This window comes from Ctenopharyngodon idella, chromosome 2 (assembly GCF_019924925.1).
Source record: "Ctenopharyngodon idella isolate HZGC_01 chromosome 2, HZGC01, whole genome shotgun sequence".
Taxonomy (NCBI): Eukaryota; Metazoa; Chordata; class Actinopteri; order Cypriniformes; family Xenocyprididae; genus Ctenopharyngodon; species Ctenopharyngodon idella.
The window spans coordinates 37,269,786-37,288,718 of NC_067221.1; the positions used below are offsets into that span (position 1 = coordinate 37,269,786).

Below are 18,933 nucleotides of genomic sequence, written 5' to 3' on the forward strand. Positions count from 1 at the left end.
AGCTAAATAAAACAATTTCAAAAGAGATGTAAAAATATGAACACATACACAATCAGTGGCCAAGTACATGCAAATAACATTTATGTAGCGCCCTCTAATGGGCATATCATATATATATATATATATATATATATATATATACACACACACACACACACACACAGTAGTCAACATTTGAAGTGGATCAAAAAAGTTAATCAAAGTTGTCCTAAGAACTAAGTTGTATATATAATGGGTTTTGAACAACATTTTTGGTCAGCTGGTTAAACAATAGCTCTAAAGGCCCCGATATACTTAAAGTGAAATCAAAGAAGGAACTGGTGTGATGTCATTTCAAACAAAATCAGGCTAAAACGAAGTTCGTTTGGAGTTCATATTGGGAGTTCAAAACAGCCTGCCAAAGCGAACTTTCCAGCTGGTGAACACCTATGAACTACCATTGGTCTGTGCCGATTACGTAATAAGTGGGTGTGGCACTGAAGCGCCGCCTTCTTTGACATGAAAATCTTTTCTGGTTCATTTCTTCTGTTCAGTGCGTCGAGGTCAGACGCCAGTTAAAACATGAACACACTGGAGAGCCACTTTATAGTAGAAACTGAAATTGTAATTCTAATTGAAAGAGACACTGACACTGTTTTTCATGTCCAATACTGTAAAGCTGCTTGCTATTTCTTCCTTCTCCACCCACTCACCGAGATGGTAACTGGTATGACATCATAACATCTTCGTCTACGTTAGCCATGAGCAGCCACGGTGGGTCCTGCAGTACATACTTGATCAGGTTCTCACTCTTATCCAGCTCCAGCGCAACAGAGCCTTGCCCCTTGGCCTTACGGGACTTCTGGGAGGAATCCACACTGCCGAAGTAGTTACTGCTGTTGTTGCTTGTGTTGCTGCTTCCTGAGGAAGAAAAAATGAAAGGTTTTCTAATAGAAAGTCTGTATTGGATAAACCAAACACAATACAAAATAATTTTGAGGAAGTGGGAAAAATCTTTTTGGTACATTTTGATTATTGTGGGCTTAGAATATGAGATTCTTCCTCTTTTAGGGCTGCTTTCATGCGCTTTTATGTAATTTATTCCTGTGATCAAAGCTGAATTTTCAGCATCATTACTCCAGTCTTCAGTGTCACATGATCCTTCAGAAATCATAATAATATGCCGATTTGGTACTTTTCATTTCTTACTATTATCATCATTATTAAAACAGTTGTGCTGCTTCATATTATGTGAAAACTGTGATACATTTTTTTCAGGATTCTTTGATGAACAGAAAGTTCAAAATAACAACATTTACTTGTAATAAAACTTTTTGGTAACATTATAAATGTCTTTATTGTCAATTTAGATCAATTTAATTCATCCTTGCTGAATAAAAGTATTTTCTTTTTAAAAGAATCTTACTGACCCCAAAACTTTGAACAGTAGTGTATATCAATGTGCAATGTTTTAAGGCGTGTGTTCAACAGCATATTAGTTTTTGCTGCAGCATCAAAATTGGTATAAAAAATCATTATATTTTTCTGATATGGCATAGTGACAACCCTGCACTACAATCTGCACGTTACAAAGGACACTTCAGATCAGCAATTAACAGGATGTGTCATTTCAGATCTATAAACTATAAACTCCAATTCTCACCAGTTCTACTGGCAGATCCGCCACTGGCAGACGTTCCACAGCCGTTCGAACCAGAGCCCATGGAGCCTGAGGTGGCAGAGCCGGTGCCGGAGCGCGAGTCCTCTGGGAGAATGTCCAGCATATCACTAGATGATGAGAACTCATCGCTATGTTGACCATCGACAGGTGACCCTTCATCCTAGAAAAACAACAAAAATAGAATATAACATTAACATTAATTTGACAGATTTCTACACAATGTTATGTAAAGCATCTAAAGTTTGCTAAATGCATTAATTGCACATGTAAGCACCATGGCAACTTTTCACTATTCATACACCCATAATAGTAACCGCATAGTTTTTTAATTGCTAATTTATATCCCCGCATACCAGTTGTATACAGAAATGACATACTTAAAGGGATAGTTCAAAATGAAAATTCTGTCATTAATTACTCGCCCTCATGTCGTTCCAAACCCGTAAAACCTTCATTCATCTTCAGAAAACAAATGAAGATATTTTTGATGACAGAATGCTGTCAGATTTCCATCCATTGACTGCCTTCACAACTAAGACTTTGACGCTTGAAGATTTTCATTTGTCTTCCGAAGATGAACTAAGGTCTTACGGGTGTGGAACGACATGAGGGTGAGTAATTAATGACAGAATTTTCATTTTGGGTGAACTAACCCTTTAAGGATCTAAATGTCCAAGAATGACCTCTAGGCTCAATATGAAGAACACAAACTTTTATGCTGCATGGTTTGTTTCATTAAAAGAAAAATGGATATGGTATTTTTTAATTTATTATTAAATAATTAATTATTTATTTATTTTTAATACAGAAGCACTTGGGCGTGACATACTGTTGGGAGATCCTAAATAATTTTGCATGCTTTAAAGCCTAATGTGCAGAATACAAACTTACTGACTGCGTATTATTTTTTAAAAATACAGATATTAATTTTGCAAGGATTGAAAGTTTAGGAAAGTTTAAGTCTTGCTGAAAAAAGTAAACACTGCCACCTGTTGGTCAATCCAAAGCGTTGCATTTGAGGGGTTCTTTTTGTGTGTGTTGTTTGAATGAAAGACATAATGAAGGAATGAGAAGTGAGAGTAAGAAAAGAATTTGAAAAGAGCATCATGGTATTACCATGTACAAAAATGCACTGTAATATGATGGTACTTGTAAGTCAAAGAAAGCGAGAAAAAGAGTCCCAACCTGTAGCTTAACTTTGTCAGTTTTGGTTTGCCCGATTGCACGCCCTGCTTTCTCCACACTACTGCTGCAGTTGCCCTGCGGTACAACAGATGGCGCCGTGCTCTCCTGCCTCTCAGCAGAGCGTTGGGTCTCCTCTAACTGCAGCAGGTTGAGCTGCAAAGGCGAGCTGCAGCGTGACTGGAACAAAGGCGGTGAGGGTGGGCTGCTTCCTCCTATGGACTGTGGGGTGGGGGTTCGCAAAAGCTCCTCCCTCAGCTCAGGCTCGGGTGGTTTTGGGGGTTCCTCAGGGCTAGCAAACTGGAATGGCTGTGGCTGAAATGGAGGCTGTGGGGTAAAGGGGTTCTGGGAGGTGAACTGGGTCTGTATGGTAAAGGTTGACTGCGGAGGGAATGTTGCCTGTGTGGTGAAACTAGGCTGAGGTTGAAAGGAAGGCTGCGCAGGGAAACTTCCCTCCTTGGGGTAGAATGGCTGCCGCGGAGGGCTGCCCATCTGTGGGAACATGTAATTGGGCAGTACAAGCGCCACCATGGGGGTGACCAGAGGAGCGGAGTATGGCGTCTGGATGGGCTGCATCGGGATGCGTGGATCTTGGCTGCACTGAGTCTCCCCGAAGCCTGGGATCTGAGCATCCACCCTGGGCTGCATGCCGCCGGCTCCCGGGTACATCTGCAGTGGGTACGCAGGCATCACAGCTGGATAGGCGATGGGGAAGGTGGATTGGGATGTGTCCGAGGGAGACCAGGAGGTCTGGTTGAGGCCCTGTAACTGAGGTCTGGGTGTCGGCCTACGGCCTGAAGGAGTGCTGTCAGAGGACTCGTTCGGCTTGATCCGCTTGGACTTGGTCTTCTTGTTGCGACCCCGGCGGGTTCCAGTGGTCTCCGGTGCACCGCCACCACCTTGCTTACATGAGCGAGGAGCAGGAACAGCTGGAGAGAAAGACAGGAAGCTGTTATCAACTTAAAATAGATTTTGACTTTTTTTTTTGCTTGACAGTTAATTTAATAAACATAGCTACGGAAAAAGTGGTTCTTCATGTGAACGTTATGGACTACATGTAGCAAGGAACAAAACTCTAGGGATACAAGATATCTAAATGCAAATTTTCTGATAAAAATTGCAATTACATTTTTTAAATTACAAAACAGTTTCAGGTTTGCTGTGCTTGTTTGTAGGGCTGCACAATTCTGGTAAAATTTAGCGATTATATGTCAATATAACTATATAATAATAATAATAATTATTATAATAATGTCAAGTAATAACAGTAATAATAGGAAAATTATCCATTTCGGCTGTTGTTCAGCTGAAGTCAGTTCAGTGTTGATTCAGTTCCGTTGTAAAAATCATCAGTTATTAAATTAGTTAATTTCAAAAACATGATGTCCAGCTCAGTTCAGTTCTCATTCAAGTGTCAGTACAGTCAGATCAATAATATTGTTGAATATTAAAGAATTAGTTCACCGAAAAATGAAAATAATGTCATTAATTACTCACCCTCATGTCGTTCCACACTCGTAAGACCTTTGTTCATCTTAGGTACACAAATGAAGATATTTTTTTATGAAATCCGGTGGCTCAGTGGGGCCTCTATTGCCAGCAATGCCACCAAACTTCTCGAGATCCAGGAAGGTACTCAAAACACATTTAAAACAGTTAATGTGAGTACAGTGGCTCTACCTTAATATTATACAGCGACGAGAATACTTGTTGTGCACCAAAAAAACAAAATAACTTTTCAACAATATCTAGTGATGGCTGATTTCAAAACACTGCTTCGAATCTTGCGGTTCAGATCGCGTGTCAAACTGCGAAACTGCTGAAATCATGTGACTTTGGCGCTCTAAATCACTGATTCGAAACAAAAGATTCGAAGCAGTGTTTTGAAATCGGCCATCACTAGATATTATTGAAAAGTTTTTAATATTAAGATTGAACCACTGTACTTACATGAACTGTTTTAAATATGTTTTCAGTACCTTTCTGGATCTTGAGAAGTTCGGTGGCATTGCTGGCAATAGAGGCCCCACTGAGCCATTGGATTTCATCAAAAATATCTTCATTTGTGTTTCGAATATGAACGAAGGTCTTACGGATGTGGAACGACATGAGGGTGAGTGATTAATGACATTATTTTCATTTTGGGTGAACTAACCCTTTAAGTGTCCCCAACTAAGCAAGCCAGAGGCAACTAATGTACTTATAACAGTAAATTATTATAACGGTAGCACTTTATTTTACAGTCCTGTTCCCCATGTACATGCAATGTACTTATTAATTGCAAATAACTGTGTAATAACTAAGTACTAACCCTGAACCTACACCTAAACCTAACCCATGTAGATACCTTATATTACCCAGTACTTTCTTTGGTAAGTACACTGTAAATACACATAAGTGCACATACTGTAAAATAAAGTGCAACCACTTACATAACTCTCTATTAAGTACATGTTAATATTACTAGTACTTAAATGTATAATGACACTATAAAGTGTAAAGGACACCTTAAAATAAAGTGTAACCATAATAATAATAATAATAATATATATTTTTTATTACTAAATAAAAAATATTAAGCAAAATAAGAAATGTTACAAGTGTAATATTTTACTATAAAAAACAGAGTATTAAATAAAAAACTAAAATTACAATAATAATATTCATAGCTGTCTTAATTTCTTCATTTTCAAATGTTAAACCATCAAGCATTCACTTTGGTAGAAAAACACAGAAAGCACTTAAAAATTCTCGTTTTTTTGACAACAGCTGGATTTTAAGTTCTTCTCATTACAAGAGTGGGAAGATTGACTGCACGTATAAGCAACTCAAACTCAGAACAGAACAGAGCTGCTTTGAGACGCTAAAAAACACAGGATCACAAGCTGCTCGCATTTGAAAGAACCCAGTGCTGTGCTTTAGGGCTGCGACAATAAATCAATGCATCTCGATTCGTGAATTGATTCTGAGATTTTCCGAATCTATTCTAAGCTTAGTTTTTATTAGTTTTTAACAGCAGATGGCGCTCTAGGCTAGTTTTTAACCGCATGCTCAAACGCTCACGAAGAAGAGCACTCGTGCTTCAGGCTGAGTCTGAGAATGTACTTGCACCTTAGAATGCTTTTATGACTTGAGATTAATGTAAACAGCCCACTGCACACACCCTTGTAATTTGCTTCAACCCTTTCAAACTTTATGAATGATTATTTTATAGAAGGTTTAAGTGGTGTTTGTAAAGAATTGAAAGCATTCAAGCCAGAGTATGGCTGTTTCTAAAGCATGCAGTGTCGTCTGCTGTTGAAAACTAAGCTCAGAATCGATCCAGATTTGAGATGCATTGATTTATTGTCCCAGCCCTACTGTGCTTCACTCTGAAACAGTGCATATATTTATTTAATTAAATCGCAGCCTTTGCCATTTTTTAATATCACCAATTATAATTTTGGTTTTATTTAAATTTATCGTGCAGCCCTTGAAATATTCTCTATTCTGATATTATACACTTAATTCCACAAGCAGCAAATGGAAGATTTCTGTGTACACAAGAACATTCAACCTCAGGTTTAGACTATTAAATCCTTCCATACCCTCAGATGCAACTTGTCCTTTCTGTCTCTCCAGATAGAGGGAGCAGTCGGCTTTAAAAGCATGCACACCTCGCAGCTCTCTGAAGCGGCTGAGGAACGCCTGCTCTTCCTTCTGGGTATGTGCTGCCAGAACCTGCTTGGTCAGGCCCAGTTTCTTGTAAGCCTCTCGCTCTGGATTGTGCGGTGAGAGTGCGGCCGGAGGGACAGCGAGACCCTGACCTTCAGTTCCTTCAGCGCTGGGGACGTCTTCAATGATCTCTACAAAAGAACAAAAAAAGACGTTTAACTCAACAACGAGTGCAGTGCTCTCTCACAGGTGACAGGACCAGCACTTGTTTAAGAGCTGCATCAAAGACTTCTCATGTGTATCTCATGCATGATGGGGTGGGAACCAGGGGAAAATGCAAGCAGGATGCACCAATTTTTGGAGTCCTGCATGGCTGATTTGCACCTTTATTTTACTCATCAACTCAATCAAAAGTCTTTGCGATCAATTTTTTGTCCCCATGTTGTGGTAAGATTTTACTAACTTTGCAAGTGAAGTTTGGTAGAGAATTCTTGCTTTGGAGAGATGTGTCTTGTTGAGGATACGACTAAAACAAAAAAGGTGTTTTACCAAGGAACAGAGAAATCACATACAGCTCTAATACAGATAAACGTATCCAAAACCTAGTGAGCTGCAGACATCCAGGCAGCTCACTAGTTTTTGGAATAGAAACATTATTTATAAGAACAGATAGACAGGGAAGACAGGCCAGACAGACAGACAGGCTAGACAGATGGACAGACAGACAGGTCAGACAGACAGACAGGAATAAATCAATTTACCTTTCTTGTCTCCCACATGTACAATCGTGCTGCTGTAGCTGCACTGGCTGGTAATGGACACAACGCTTTCAGGTTTACTGGGCAGCGGCAGTGGGGTCAGAGATGGAGTCACTACACCAGAGCCTGGAGGCTTCTTAGAGACGTCTAATGACGAAAGTCCTGGTTGGTCTTTTAGATGGCCTGTTGCTGAATACAGAGAAAATGCAGAATAAACAGAAGGTTAGCAGTCACTCATATATATATATATATATATATACATACAGGATTAACACCAAAGAAGGCCTGTTAACGCACTGTATATTCATTTAACATTTGTTATTCTTGTAAATGTGTTTTTAAGCTTTGCAAACTTTAACATTTGGTTTTGTGCGATGGTCGGAACATTCCAAAATTGCAAATTCTGCTGATTTAAATATATTACCAGAGTAATGTTATCAGTTTTGTTGGAACTGTCTGATACATTCAAAACACCAGTTTTCCCAGATTTTTATTTTATTTTTTAATGAATTTATATCTGTCATGGCATAACATAGCAGTATAAAATTCAGATATTTTTGCAAAATTAAAAAGCAAATACATTTTTTAAGTACAATCTCGTAAAAATTATTTATAATTAAAAATTAAAATAAATTAAGTAAAGAATAAATTAAATACAATTATATATATAAAAAATACAATAAATGAATATTTAAATTAAATTTAGAAATTTAGAAATTTAGAAAATTAAAATTTATTTTTGGGTTAACTATTTCTTTAAAATCTCAGAGCTCATGGTAGGTCTGTTTTAAACATTTTATATGCTATTGTTAAAAATTCTCTCTGGAGAAAATAACAAAAATCACTTATATCTTCTTCATGCAAACTGGACCTTTCCATTACCTTCAGACACTTGCATGGAGCTCTCCACACCTCTCTGCTTGTCCTCGTCTGAGGATGTTGTGTTTGAGGAGGATTGGCACTTTCTCTTCACTGTTATGGGCACATTACAGCTCTCCAAGTATCTGACGGAGAAAGAAAGACATAATTGATGGAAACAAGGTTTACAAATGACTAACCAGGATGAATGTAAAATAAAAACATGTCTGATCTGCTCTGTTTAGTTTTTATTACATTGTTTTTTACCATTAAGTCTCTAAAATAATTTGTTTATTGTGGTTTACATGTTCAACACACATGTAGTAATCCTATTACTTTTGCTCTAATCTCTTTGAAACCCCTCAGTGAAAATAAAGATCCTCTATTACCAAACAGGAGACAGAAGGCCTGTTTACACTAAGATGGACAAATCGCCATTGAAAATCTCAGGTGTATATTTGTAGTAAATATTCGACTTCAACCTTAATGAGGAAATTTTTTTAAACTATATAAAACACAACAGCCAAATGCATTAAAACTGAGCTTGATGTATTTTTTATCACTTTCCATCTATCTTTTTTAGGCTTTTTGGTTGAACTATTATGCATTATATTATGCATTAGCATTATGCTGATGTGCTAATGAGATTCCACATCCTGCAAAACTTAATGTTCTCTGCCGACCTATGTAAACAAGTTCTCATTTTCCTTCGTTGCATGCTTAATTCAGTTGTTCATACCCTCTTTGCACCACAGAATCAATATCTCAATTAAATTTGGCTAAGTGAGTCCCATCAGCTCTCACAGTGCCGTGACTTTACACCTTTGTACCTGATTACGCTGTCCAGGCAACTAATCTGCTGATAGGAGTAGACGGTCTGATCTTTGAAGGCCAGCTCCTCTTGCCCAGCGGCACGCTGCTCCTCAGGAGACTCTCTCCAGGTGGCGAGACACGCTGAGTCTTTGGGTCGAACCACTGGACTTTTCTGTACAAACTCTGCAGGGAAGAATGTAGGGTTTTCAGAAGGGCTGCACAATTAATTAAAGTCGAATTATACATTATATTATATTATATAATATTATATTATTTTATATTATATTATATTAAAATTATTAACATGCATGTGACAACAAATGTTAGATGTTTTTCACTAATTTTTAGGTTAACTGAAAAAAAGATTGTTTTACAGTAGATAAAAACTATGAAGGATTTCAACATACAGTATGCTGTTTCAAAGTGATTTGACACATTTTTGTTCCACAGTTCAAATCACAATTGCAATACTTGTTGATATAATCTCACTATAATTCTTTGATACCATATACTGGAGCCACAGTTTTCAGACACATTTCTGTTGCACACAAAAAAATACACAGACTTTGATGACATGAGGGTGCACTGATGACAGATGAGGTACACAGATGGTGGTGGATATTGGTACGTACTTGAAGGGCTCTTCTTCAACTGCTGCTCTTGGTTTTTCTGCATGTGAACTCCTTTGCAAATCTCCTGAAAGCTCCTCTGAGAAAACACAGACATAAAAACATAAATAAATCCACCAGAGCCCCTTTTGGTTCTCATTGCATGAATAAAAAAAAGCTATGGCTAAATGCCATTGAGTGACCGTGAAGCATTTGACTTGAAAAATAGCTCCCCTGAAAAAAAAAAAAAAAAAAAAAAACCCACTAGAATTTATCATGTGACTCACCGGCTTGGCTCTACTGCCATCCTCTTCCTCTTGTCGCTGACGTGTTATGTTACCGTTACTTTCACTAGACGACGCCACACTCATCAGGTGATCGTTACTGCCCAGACTCCCATAGCCACTAGAGCCGTTGTTGTGCACCGGCTACAACACACAAAAACAAAAAAAGACTTTAATTTCTCTCATTCTAAAGGCTGGAATACACAACACAAGAAGATTTTAAAAAACTTGGCATCATAAACTTGTCGACTTTGTAGATAAGAAAAACTGAACGACTGAGGATCACACACTATGACATTCAAGTCGCTCCAAACACAACAAAATCACGCAGAAACATGCATATATTAAAACTCTTTGTTTCCCAGTCTGTTAAACTACCTATTCCACTGTCAGGATGTTAAAACCCTCTTATTTCAATTGAGTTGCATTAATCTTCCTCTTTTAACTGTGAATGAATTTCTGTACCTGCACCAGGAGTCGGTGAATTTGCTCAGTGATTTCCTGGATGTCTGAGTCGATGCATTTGCCCTCAGCTGTGGCTGGAGCTGCAAACACATCTTCATTCACTGGACCCCTGGTAGTATGGAAGAAAAATACAGTTACACTACTGTTCAAAAGTTTGGGGTTGGTAAGATTTTTTAATGTTTTAGAAAGATGTGTCTTGTGCTCACCAGGGTTGCATTTATTTGATAAAAATATAGTAAAATTATATTATTAAATGTTTTCTATCTGAATATAATTTAAAACGTAATTTGTTCCTGTGATTGTAAAGCTGAATTTTCAGCATCATTACTCCAGTCTTGAGTGTCACATGATCCTTCAGAAATCATTCTAATATGCTGATTTGCTACTCAAGAAACATTTCTTATTGTTATCAATATTAAAATAAGTTGTGCTGCTGCTTAATTTTTTCAGCATACTGTGATGAATAGAAAAAAAAAATTACTTGAAATAGAAATCTTTTGTAAAATTATAATTGTCTTTACTGTAACTTTTAATCAATTTAATGCATCTTTGCTAAACTAAAGTACTAATTTCTTTCCCCCCAAAAAATCTTACTAACCACAAACCTTTGAACGGTAGTATATATTTGCAATTACAACTAGATTTGCACATTTTCTTAATAAAGTGATACAATATTCTGGTTCCTTAAATTTCAGCAATTACGTTTTTTTTTTTTTTTTTTTTTTTTTTTTTACAAATATTAAAGGTATAGTTCACCCAAAAATGAAAATTGTCATGACTTACTCTAAAGTTGTTCCAAACCTGTATGAGTTTCTTTCTTCTGCTGAACACAAAAGTAGATATTTTGAAGAATGTTGGTAATCAAACAGTTGACGGTAGCCATTGACTTCCATAGTAGAAAAAAAAAGAAAATATGGAAGTCAATGGCTACCGTTAGCTGACAATCATTAAAATATTTTCTTTTCTGTTCAACAGAAGAAAGAAACTCATACAGGTTTGGAACAACATGAGAGTAAATTATGAAAATATTTTTGGGTGAACTATCCCTTTAAGGTTATCTTGGGACATTCAGACACATTCCCACATTCACCCTGCACACTCACATGCGAACTTTGTGTCTGCCGATGACGAAAGACACTTTGCGGCTCCAAGGATTGACAAAGCTGGACCAACTGGTGTCTATGGTGATGTACTCTCCATTACGAGCACAGAAGCGGATCGAGTGATCAAACGGCTGGCCAACATACTGCAGGACTAATAAGACAAACAAAGAACAAGATTTTATTTGCAAATAAGATATTTAAAGGTACACTTTGTAACTTTTTTTTTTTTCAAAATTTACAAAAATTATATTATGAGCAAGTACCTCATGAATCCATCCTCCAAACTGTGTTTTGTCTTATTCTGAATCACTAAAATGCCTATAATAATTGTTTATATTCTGATTATTTTAGACCAAGCAGGACGACAACCCACTGCAAAGTAGCCCAGTATCTGCGAGAGCGTTCTTCCACAAGACACATGCAGTTCTGCTTATTAACCACTAGGGCGCCAAAAAGTTACAGTGTAAATTTAAAACCCATTTTGCTTATAAACAAATGGATCTGCCCCAATTTGTTCCAAAAAATTGGATGAAGATGCGATAGGAGAAAGTACTGTCCAATAAAAATACAATCACCTTTTTTTTTGGTTTTATGACTTTAAAGGCTGTCTCAGCCTTTTTCTTGTGTAAAAAAAAAAGGAAAAAAAAAGAAAAAGAAAAAAAAGCACTCACTCTTCCTGTGGATGCCGAGCATGCTTGATCGATCACTGGGATGCAGGTGCAGAAGGATAGGTGTGCCAATCAAATCCTGTGGTAGATATCCTAGTAATGGAACAGCCCTACAGAAAAACAAAAAAACCCATCACATAACCAATTCTGATTAGTCTGCACAACAACAGCTATTGCCTTTAATATGCATGAATATGAGAAATGGAAAAAAGCAGGTGTACAGGTACAGCTGTTGCATGAAACACCCAGTGCTTAAATTTCCAGCTAATCTTCATCTAGTTCGTCAACAGTGAAGCATTAACACCCGTACCTCTCATCCACATCCTGAAACACACAGCTGGGTGTGTGTGTTGTGGTGAAGATTCGTTTGTCCGTGGGGATCCTGGGAGCTGAGTAATCAACATAAAAGTTTTTGACAATGTTTTACATGAAAAAGTACATTTCAGTGTATACACATACTGGGGAAGCTACTTTTCAAGTAAACTTTTCTAACAAAACAGCTGGCTATACCTTATCTATTTGGATAGAGTTCTATCTATTTGATAATACACTATTGTTCAAATGAATCGATTTGCTCAGTCTTCTCCATGCTACTTGAGGGAACACAATCTAGGAGAGTGCATGATTATTAGATTCTAAGCCTGGATGTGTAGTATAATATGATATTAATAAAAATGCACCGCTGCTTACTTGAAAAAATATGTTCTACATAAGAAGAACATGTAAAAGAACCGACCTTCATAGCCGGAGTGCACTCTCTCGGCCAGCAGGAGGCAGCAAAACTGATCTTCAGAGTGCTCTGTATCCTGCACCTTCATCAGATAAGGAGTCATTCTGAAGGGATAGTACTGAAGATCTCCTTCACACTCTTTACCACCACTGGAGAAGAGGACAAGAGAGAGTTTTGCACACATTCAACAAAAACCTGCAAATAAACATTGGCTCAGTCAAAAACCTATGGCCAGATTTACTAAATAGGACAAATTAGCATGAGACTGCAATCCCATAAAAGTGCTGATGAGAGTAGAAAGTTCTGCAAGTGATCTACTGACAATGCGCAAATTAAAGAACACATATGCAGCCATGTCAATCGCAAAAACAAAAACAAACAACAAACAAACAAAAAAAAAACATGCTTTTTTTCCTGGGTTAAATAGAGCTCCAAATAACAGTAAATTGACTACTGCAAATGTTCCCCTCCCATAAATTTTGTGTCTAAAAGGGAAACTTCTTTAAATACATATACAGTAAGGTCGGCTGCAAAATAACAGTGTCCACACCTTTTCATCGCAAATTTTTCTCTGCGTGTCTTTAGTAAATACTAGATAGAGTAGATAAGAGTAGATAACGCCAAAAGAGGGTTTGCAAACTGTTAGTAAATCTGCCCTATAGTGAGCTTTTCCTTCCCTATCCATTCCAAAACGTACTTTTTGCAAAGCAACTCATACGTAGCCACATTTTATATGTCAATGAAACAAATTTCAAGCATTTAAGCATAAACTTTTAGATAGAAGCATAAGAAGCATCAAATTCAGTACATTTTGTCAAACTTTTGACTGGTTCGACTTTAACTTTTTAATTTTTATATTGTTTAGGATCTTGGCTGTACATAAAAGTTGCAGGTTTCACAGGTAGGGGTGAAGAAAGAATTGGGAAGTTACAGAAATCCTGGTAACACCTTACAACAAGGCCCCATTAGTTAATGTTAGTTAATGGATTAATTATTAACAACAAACAATGCACAATACATTTGATACAGTATTTATTAATCTTTGTTAATGTTAGTAAATTAAAATACAACTGTTCATTGTTAGTTCATGTTATCTCACGTCCATTATTAAAATCAAAAGTTGTATCTGTTTATATTATTTAATCTATTAGTAAATGCTAAATTAAACCCTGTTCTACCACCCAAGTGCTCAATCCCAAGTTTCATTAGTAATTGACTGCACTATGATGCTTAACAGTTGTTTACTGAATGCAATCTAATTCATTGTAATGTCAAACGTACTAGTAATCAATCTTCCTATTTACAGGGACAAAAGTTCACTAGAATTAATTTCCACAGACTGATCCAAAAAGGAAAATCTATGAATAAAATCATGCTAAGCAGATGGTGTACAGGATGCAGACAGTATAAATTGACTTCTAACACACACAAACTCACCTAATACGACAGAAGAAGGATTTCTCCTGCATGCAGTCTGACGGTGACGACTCTTTAAGGAGCAAAAACAAGAATGACATGAGTTCAGGTTTAATTCAACAGCGTGTTGTCTTTCAGAGGTGACCAGATCAGCTGTCGACTTAAACTAATACCAGTTGTGGCATCATGCATTCAAGGACCACAAAGAAGACTCATTAACTAACACTGGTTTTGTTAATGAATGAGAAACAGAAAGTCTTTTGAGCCATTTGGGCCTGTGTTTTGTCTATTGCTAATTTCAACTGAATGTTTATTTCACTGTTGACTGGAAGTCAGTATTAAAACAAAACAATGTTTAAACAAAATAGTTTGAGTCAACTGGTCCTTCTCTGAGAATTTCCTTGTCCTGTCAGAGGACTGTACTGTATTCGCAGTGTGGAAAATGGGACAGATTAACCTTTGGTGTGGACCAAATCTATTTGACGTCATTGTTTTTAAGGATGTGAAAGATTTTTAATGATTGTTTCATGTCTTTAGTTTGAACTTATCTGTAGATATTGCTACTGTGTCTGTGTGTCATACCTGCACCAGTGCACATGCTCCAGGACGGCAGTCTGTACGGTGTGGTGAAGCTATAAAACACGCTAACGTCCTGCGGTGTAAGAAACTCCACAAACTTAGCATTCTTGAACACATCCCGTTTGCAGTTCAAGATGGAGGCGGCCTGGTCTGAAATGTAGACGATCTTACCAGTGATGAGGGACACTGCCACTGCAAAGATATCCTGTGCAACAAAGATCACACGCTCAATTTTTTTTTACCAAAGAGAACAACTGAAATGTCCAATCATGCAAATGTTTCTAAAAAATAACTCAATATAAATATCACAACTGATCACAGCAAATTAACTGGAACACAATAAATAAATTAAATTAAAAAATTAAATAAATAAAATGGATAGATAAATAAATGAATCAATACACGCATAAACAGACAAACAAACTTACAGTGTTTTTGAGGGTGTATTCAGAGGTGATGCTGTCTATCTCCTCTATGGTATATGATGAGACGTCAAGCCCTGATGGCTGACTGTCATTAATCATAAGCAGCTGATAGTATTCTTCATTTGCTGAAATAGAAATGCAGGGGGAAAAAAAAACAAGATAAATTTATTGTGCAAATCTAATTCACATATCTGGTGTAATGTAGTACAGTTTAAGTATGTGATATATTCCTAATAATGAATAAAAACAAAAACAAAAATAAAAAAACAAAATTTAAAAAAATACTATATCAAAGCTAAATTTTGATTGGTTGACTGTGTTCTATCCACTAAATAACAAGTAACAAATCAATCCTACATTAGATATTTTCTCATACTACACAAATAATAAGCCAACATAGATATAAATACACATAGTCCTTTGCAATAATTGATTATTGTTAATTGAGATAAATAGGAACAATCTAAAAATGGGAAGACACATTATAAAGTTCATCAGCTTATTAATCACATGACGTGATATTCACTCAGTAGTTCTACCCGATTTGCTGAAATACTGCTTGCACTGCTTCCATATTGCAATGCATTAGTTGTTGTTTTATGTGCCTGGCTACATTTTCATTGTAGCCAAGCGAAATAAAACTCATAATATATATTGATAATTTGCCAGAAAGCAGGACTATGTCCCTGTGGCCAGGCAAGTGCTTCTGCATTATTGATGACTTATGTAATGATAATTTAAAGGTATTGCTCACCCTCCACCTGTCTGACGCAGCGGAGGGCATATTTCAGAGTGTTGAGCGTTGTTGACTTGCTGCCCTTGTTCCGCTTCTCTGGCGGCAAATGAAGCTTCAGCTCCTTCAGAGTTTTGAGCAACTCTTTTTGCGTCTTTGCCTTGGCAGACTCTTCGCTACTGCAGATGCCCAAAACACACATGCACAAACATGTCAGCAATAAAACCCATGTTAACCAAATGCTTACAACATGCATACAAATGAAATAATAAAGTACATAACTCCTCATATATAAATATACATAAACAAATAAATAAAATAAATTCAAATGAATTAAAAAAAATAATTAAATTAATTAAAAATGACAAAATAAAATAAAGTAAAATAAAGTAAAAGTAAAATAAAATAAATAAAAAATAAAAAAGTAAAGTAAGGTAAAGTAAAGTAAAGTAAAGTAAAGTAAAATATAATATAATATAATATAATATAAATATAATAAAAATAAAAAAATAAAAAAGCAAAGGAAGGTAAAGTATAATATAATATTATATAAAAAAATATAAAAAAAATGATAATATAAAATAATAATAATATAATAATATAAAAAATTAAATAATAAGTAAAATAAAATAAAATAAAAAATAAATAAAAAGTAAAGTAAAAAAGTAAAATAAAAAAGTAAGGTAAAATAAAAAATAAAATAAAATAAAATAATCAGATCCACAGTCACTGATAGTAAGGGGCTGTCTGGTGTGTTTGTGTCTAACCTGCAGCCGCTGGTAGACGGGTTGTCTTGCTCTGAGCTGGCACTCAGAAGGCTGAAGGCGTTTGTGCTGCTGGGTGGTGAGGGACTGTGAGAGTTGGAGCTGTAAAAAGAGTACACACACAAAAAGCCATCATAAAACAAGTCATAAACTGACTTTATGAAGACAAATGAATAGTATGAATAGTAATAAGGCAGATGTTATTTTAACAGGCATGTCTACCTTTGATTGCTTTACTATTGTGATTTAGTGAGGTATAAAGTGAAAAACGCGGCCCTCAAACCAGTGATGAATCACACACAGAATATCTTTGCATTAATTGCAAACTGTTCAATATCACATCCAGCACTTGGAAACCCCGTGTGCCACTGCAACAAACATGATGGCATTATTGAGAAATGATTCATTCAGTACACCAGCTGAAGCTAGTCAGGACCGGCTGCTGCAAGAGAATAAAGTGACTAGAAAAATCAAGCAGTAGCTTCAGGTCAAAACCTCATTCACACACAACATTTTCAATCACTGTGGACAATCGAACAAGAAATGGGTGCTCCTCTTTCACATGGAGGTCACTTGGACGTTGCCATCTATCTAGGTTATATAATCTTCATCCGTCTTCTCTTTGCCTCAAAAACACTATGCCATGTGCCATTTCCAGCCACTCCACCATTAGTACAGCTAAGAATGGCTTGTATTGTAGGCTTTTAGTAACCGAGACAGACCGAGATGGATTAAACCACTCAACTTAGTGCGCTGATACTATTGCAAGGCCAAAGTCCAGCTGCAGGTGACATGCTGAGGGACAGAAATACACCTGGAGTGATTACAAATAGCCCACTAAGTAGCTTAGAATAGAAACAGGCTTCACATGTTGCAGCTATTAGCAGTAGGTGAGCTAATTATATAAAGCACATCTGTGTTAATCTAGCAGGGCAATGTGTTTTGGTGCTATTGATACAGTCAGTAATTTCAGGTGGCTAATGAGATCGGAGAATTTGGAAGATTATTTATACAACTACACATGCAGGGAAGTGTGGCTTCATTAAAAGCCGACTTTGTGTTAAAGCTTGAGACATCTACCTGTCCACACGTCTACAGGTAGACTACAGGAATATAATATTACATAATATAACTACACATACTGTAACTATTATGGGTTCAAGGACTGATGCAATGTCCAGAAAACATGTGCAATAAATCAATATCTAATATTTGCAATTTTATATCTCGTATTGTGACTTTATATCTTAAAATGTGTTTTTTTTTCTTCTAATTTTAAACTTTATCTCACAATTTTGTGTTTTATTTTTGTCTTCAGGCTTTAGTATTTGGCAACCAATGATTATTTACTTTAGTCTGGGTCTTATTTTCTTTTCCCTTACTTAGTTTTGTTCATGTGTTTTTTTTAAAGATGAGGGCATGTCACGCAACCTGCCCATGTTGGAATTTACTTTGTTTGGATTTAGTTTTGACACACAGCTTTTGACATCAACAACAAAAGATACGGAAAATGTCTTCTTCACCAATAGTTCATGGTTAATATTATCCCAGTATTAAAAATATTAAAAAGGACATAATACAATTTAATGACTGGCATACATTACAAATATAATAAATCATCATCATCAAAATATGAAAACAGAAAATGTACTATATGAAGATCTTTTGTTGTCCAAAAATTTTTTTTGCCAATAATCTCAAAATGACCAATTAATTGTCTTAGCCAATAAACACTGCCCGGCCAAAAAAAAAAAAAAAAAAAAGAGTCTATGATTGGATCATTATTGCTGTGATTATTATGTTTCTAGCATGTTATATTTTTGGGAGTTCTTTTAACCCAAAAACTGATGCACCTCTTAATGGAAATAACATCACAACATTTATTTCCATCAAAAGGTGCATCAAGATCTTGTATTGACAATGCAACAGGTGATCACTCTGTAAAGTCTCCTCCAGCACATCCCAAAGACTTGCCATGCCATTGCCATGATGTGTCTTCCTACATGGTTGTTTCAGAAATGAAAAGCTACACACTCCATCAGTTAGGGTTAGAAGGACTGTTCCTAAACATATAACATACTAGAAACATAATAATCACTGTAATATTGATCCAATCATAGACTCTTAAGTATTTGCCTTTTTTTTTTTTTGGCCGAGCAGTGTATATTTGAAATAATATATACATTTATGTGTGAGTGTGTGTGTGTGTGTGTGTGTGTGTATATATAATATA

General features: G+C 36.3%; 1 protein-coding gene across 4 annotated transcripts in view; it reads right to left on the bottom strand.

Annotated features, from left to right (window-relative positions):
- per2 (period circadian clock 2) overlaps positions 1-18,933 on the bottom strand; it is a 36,403-nt gene that overhangs the window by 2,711 nt on the left and 14,759 nt on the right. For 2 of the 4 annotated variants that reach the window (XM_051871758.1, XM_051871786.1), the window contains 20 exons: positions 16,704-16,802; positions 15,958-16,115; positions 15,207-15,328; positions 14,782-14,983; positions 14,221-14,272; positions 12,790-12,932; positions 12,364-12,442; positions 12,057-12,163; positions 11,386-11,536; positions 10,283-10,391; positions 9,821-9,961; positions 9,558-9,633; positions 8,943-9,108; positions 8,137-8,258; positions 7,258-7,443; positions 6,960-7,022; positions 6,430-6,687; positions 2,846-3,771; positions 1,643-1,820; positions 693-900 (listed from right to left, as the gene is read on the bottom strand). In XM_051871758.1, the coding sequence (XP_051727718.1) occupies positions 693-900; positions 1,643-1,820; positions 2,846-3,771; positions 6,430-6,687; positions 6,960-7,022; positions 7,258-7,443; positions 8,137-8,258; positions 8,943-9,108; positions 9,558-9,633; positions 9,821-9,961; positions 10,283-10,391; positions 11,386-11,536; positions 12,057-12,163; positions 12,364-12,442; positions 12,790-12,932; positions 14,221-14,272; positions 14,782-14,983; positions 15,207-15,328; positions 15,958-16,115; positions 16,704-16,802 (3,546 nt within the window). The remainder of the gene's footprint in view (positions 1-692; positions 901-1,642; positions 1,821-2,845; positions 3,772-6,429; positions 6,688-6,959; positions 7,023-7,257; positions 7,444-8,136; positions 8,259-8,942; positions 9,109-9,557; positions 9,634-9,820; positions 9,962-10,282; positions 10,392-11,385; positions 11,537-12,056; positions 12,164-12,363; positions 12,443-12,789; positions 12,933-14,220; positions 14,273-14,781; positions 14,984-15,206; positions 15,329-15,957; positions 16,116-16,703; positions 16,803-18,933) is intronic. The other 2 variants (XM_051871777.1, XM_051871767.1) reach the window with 2 other exon arrangements.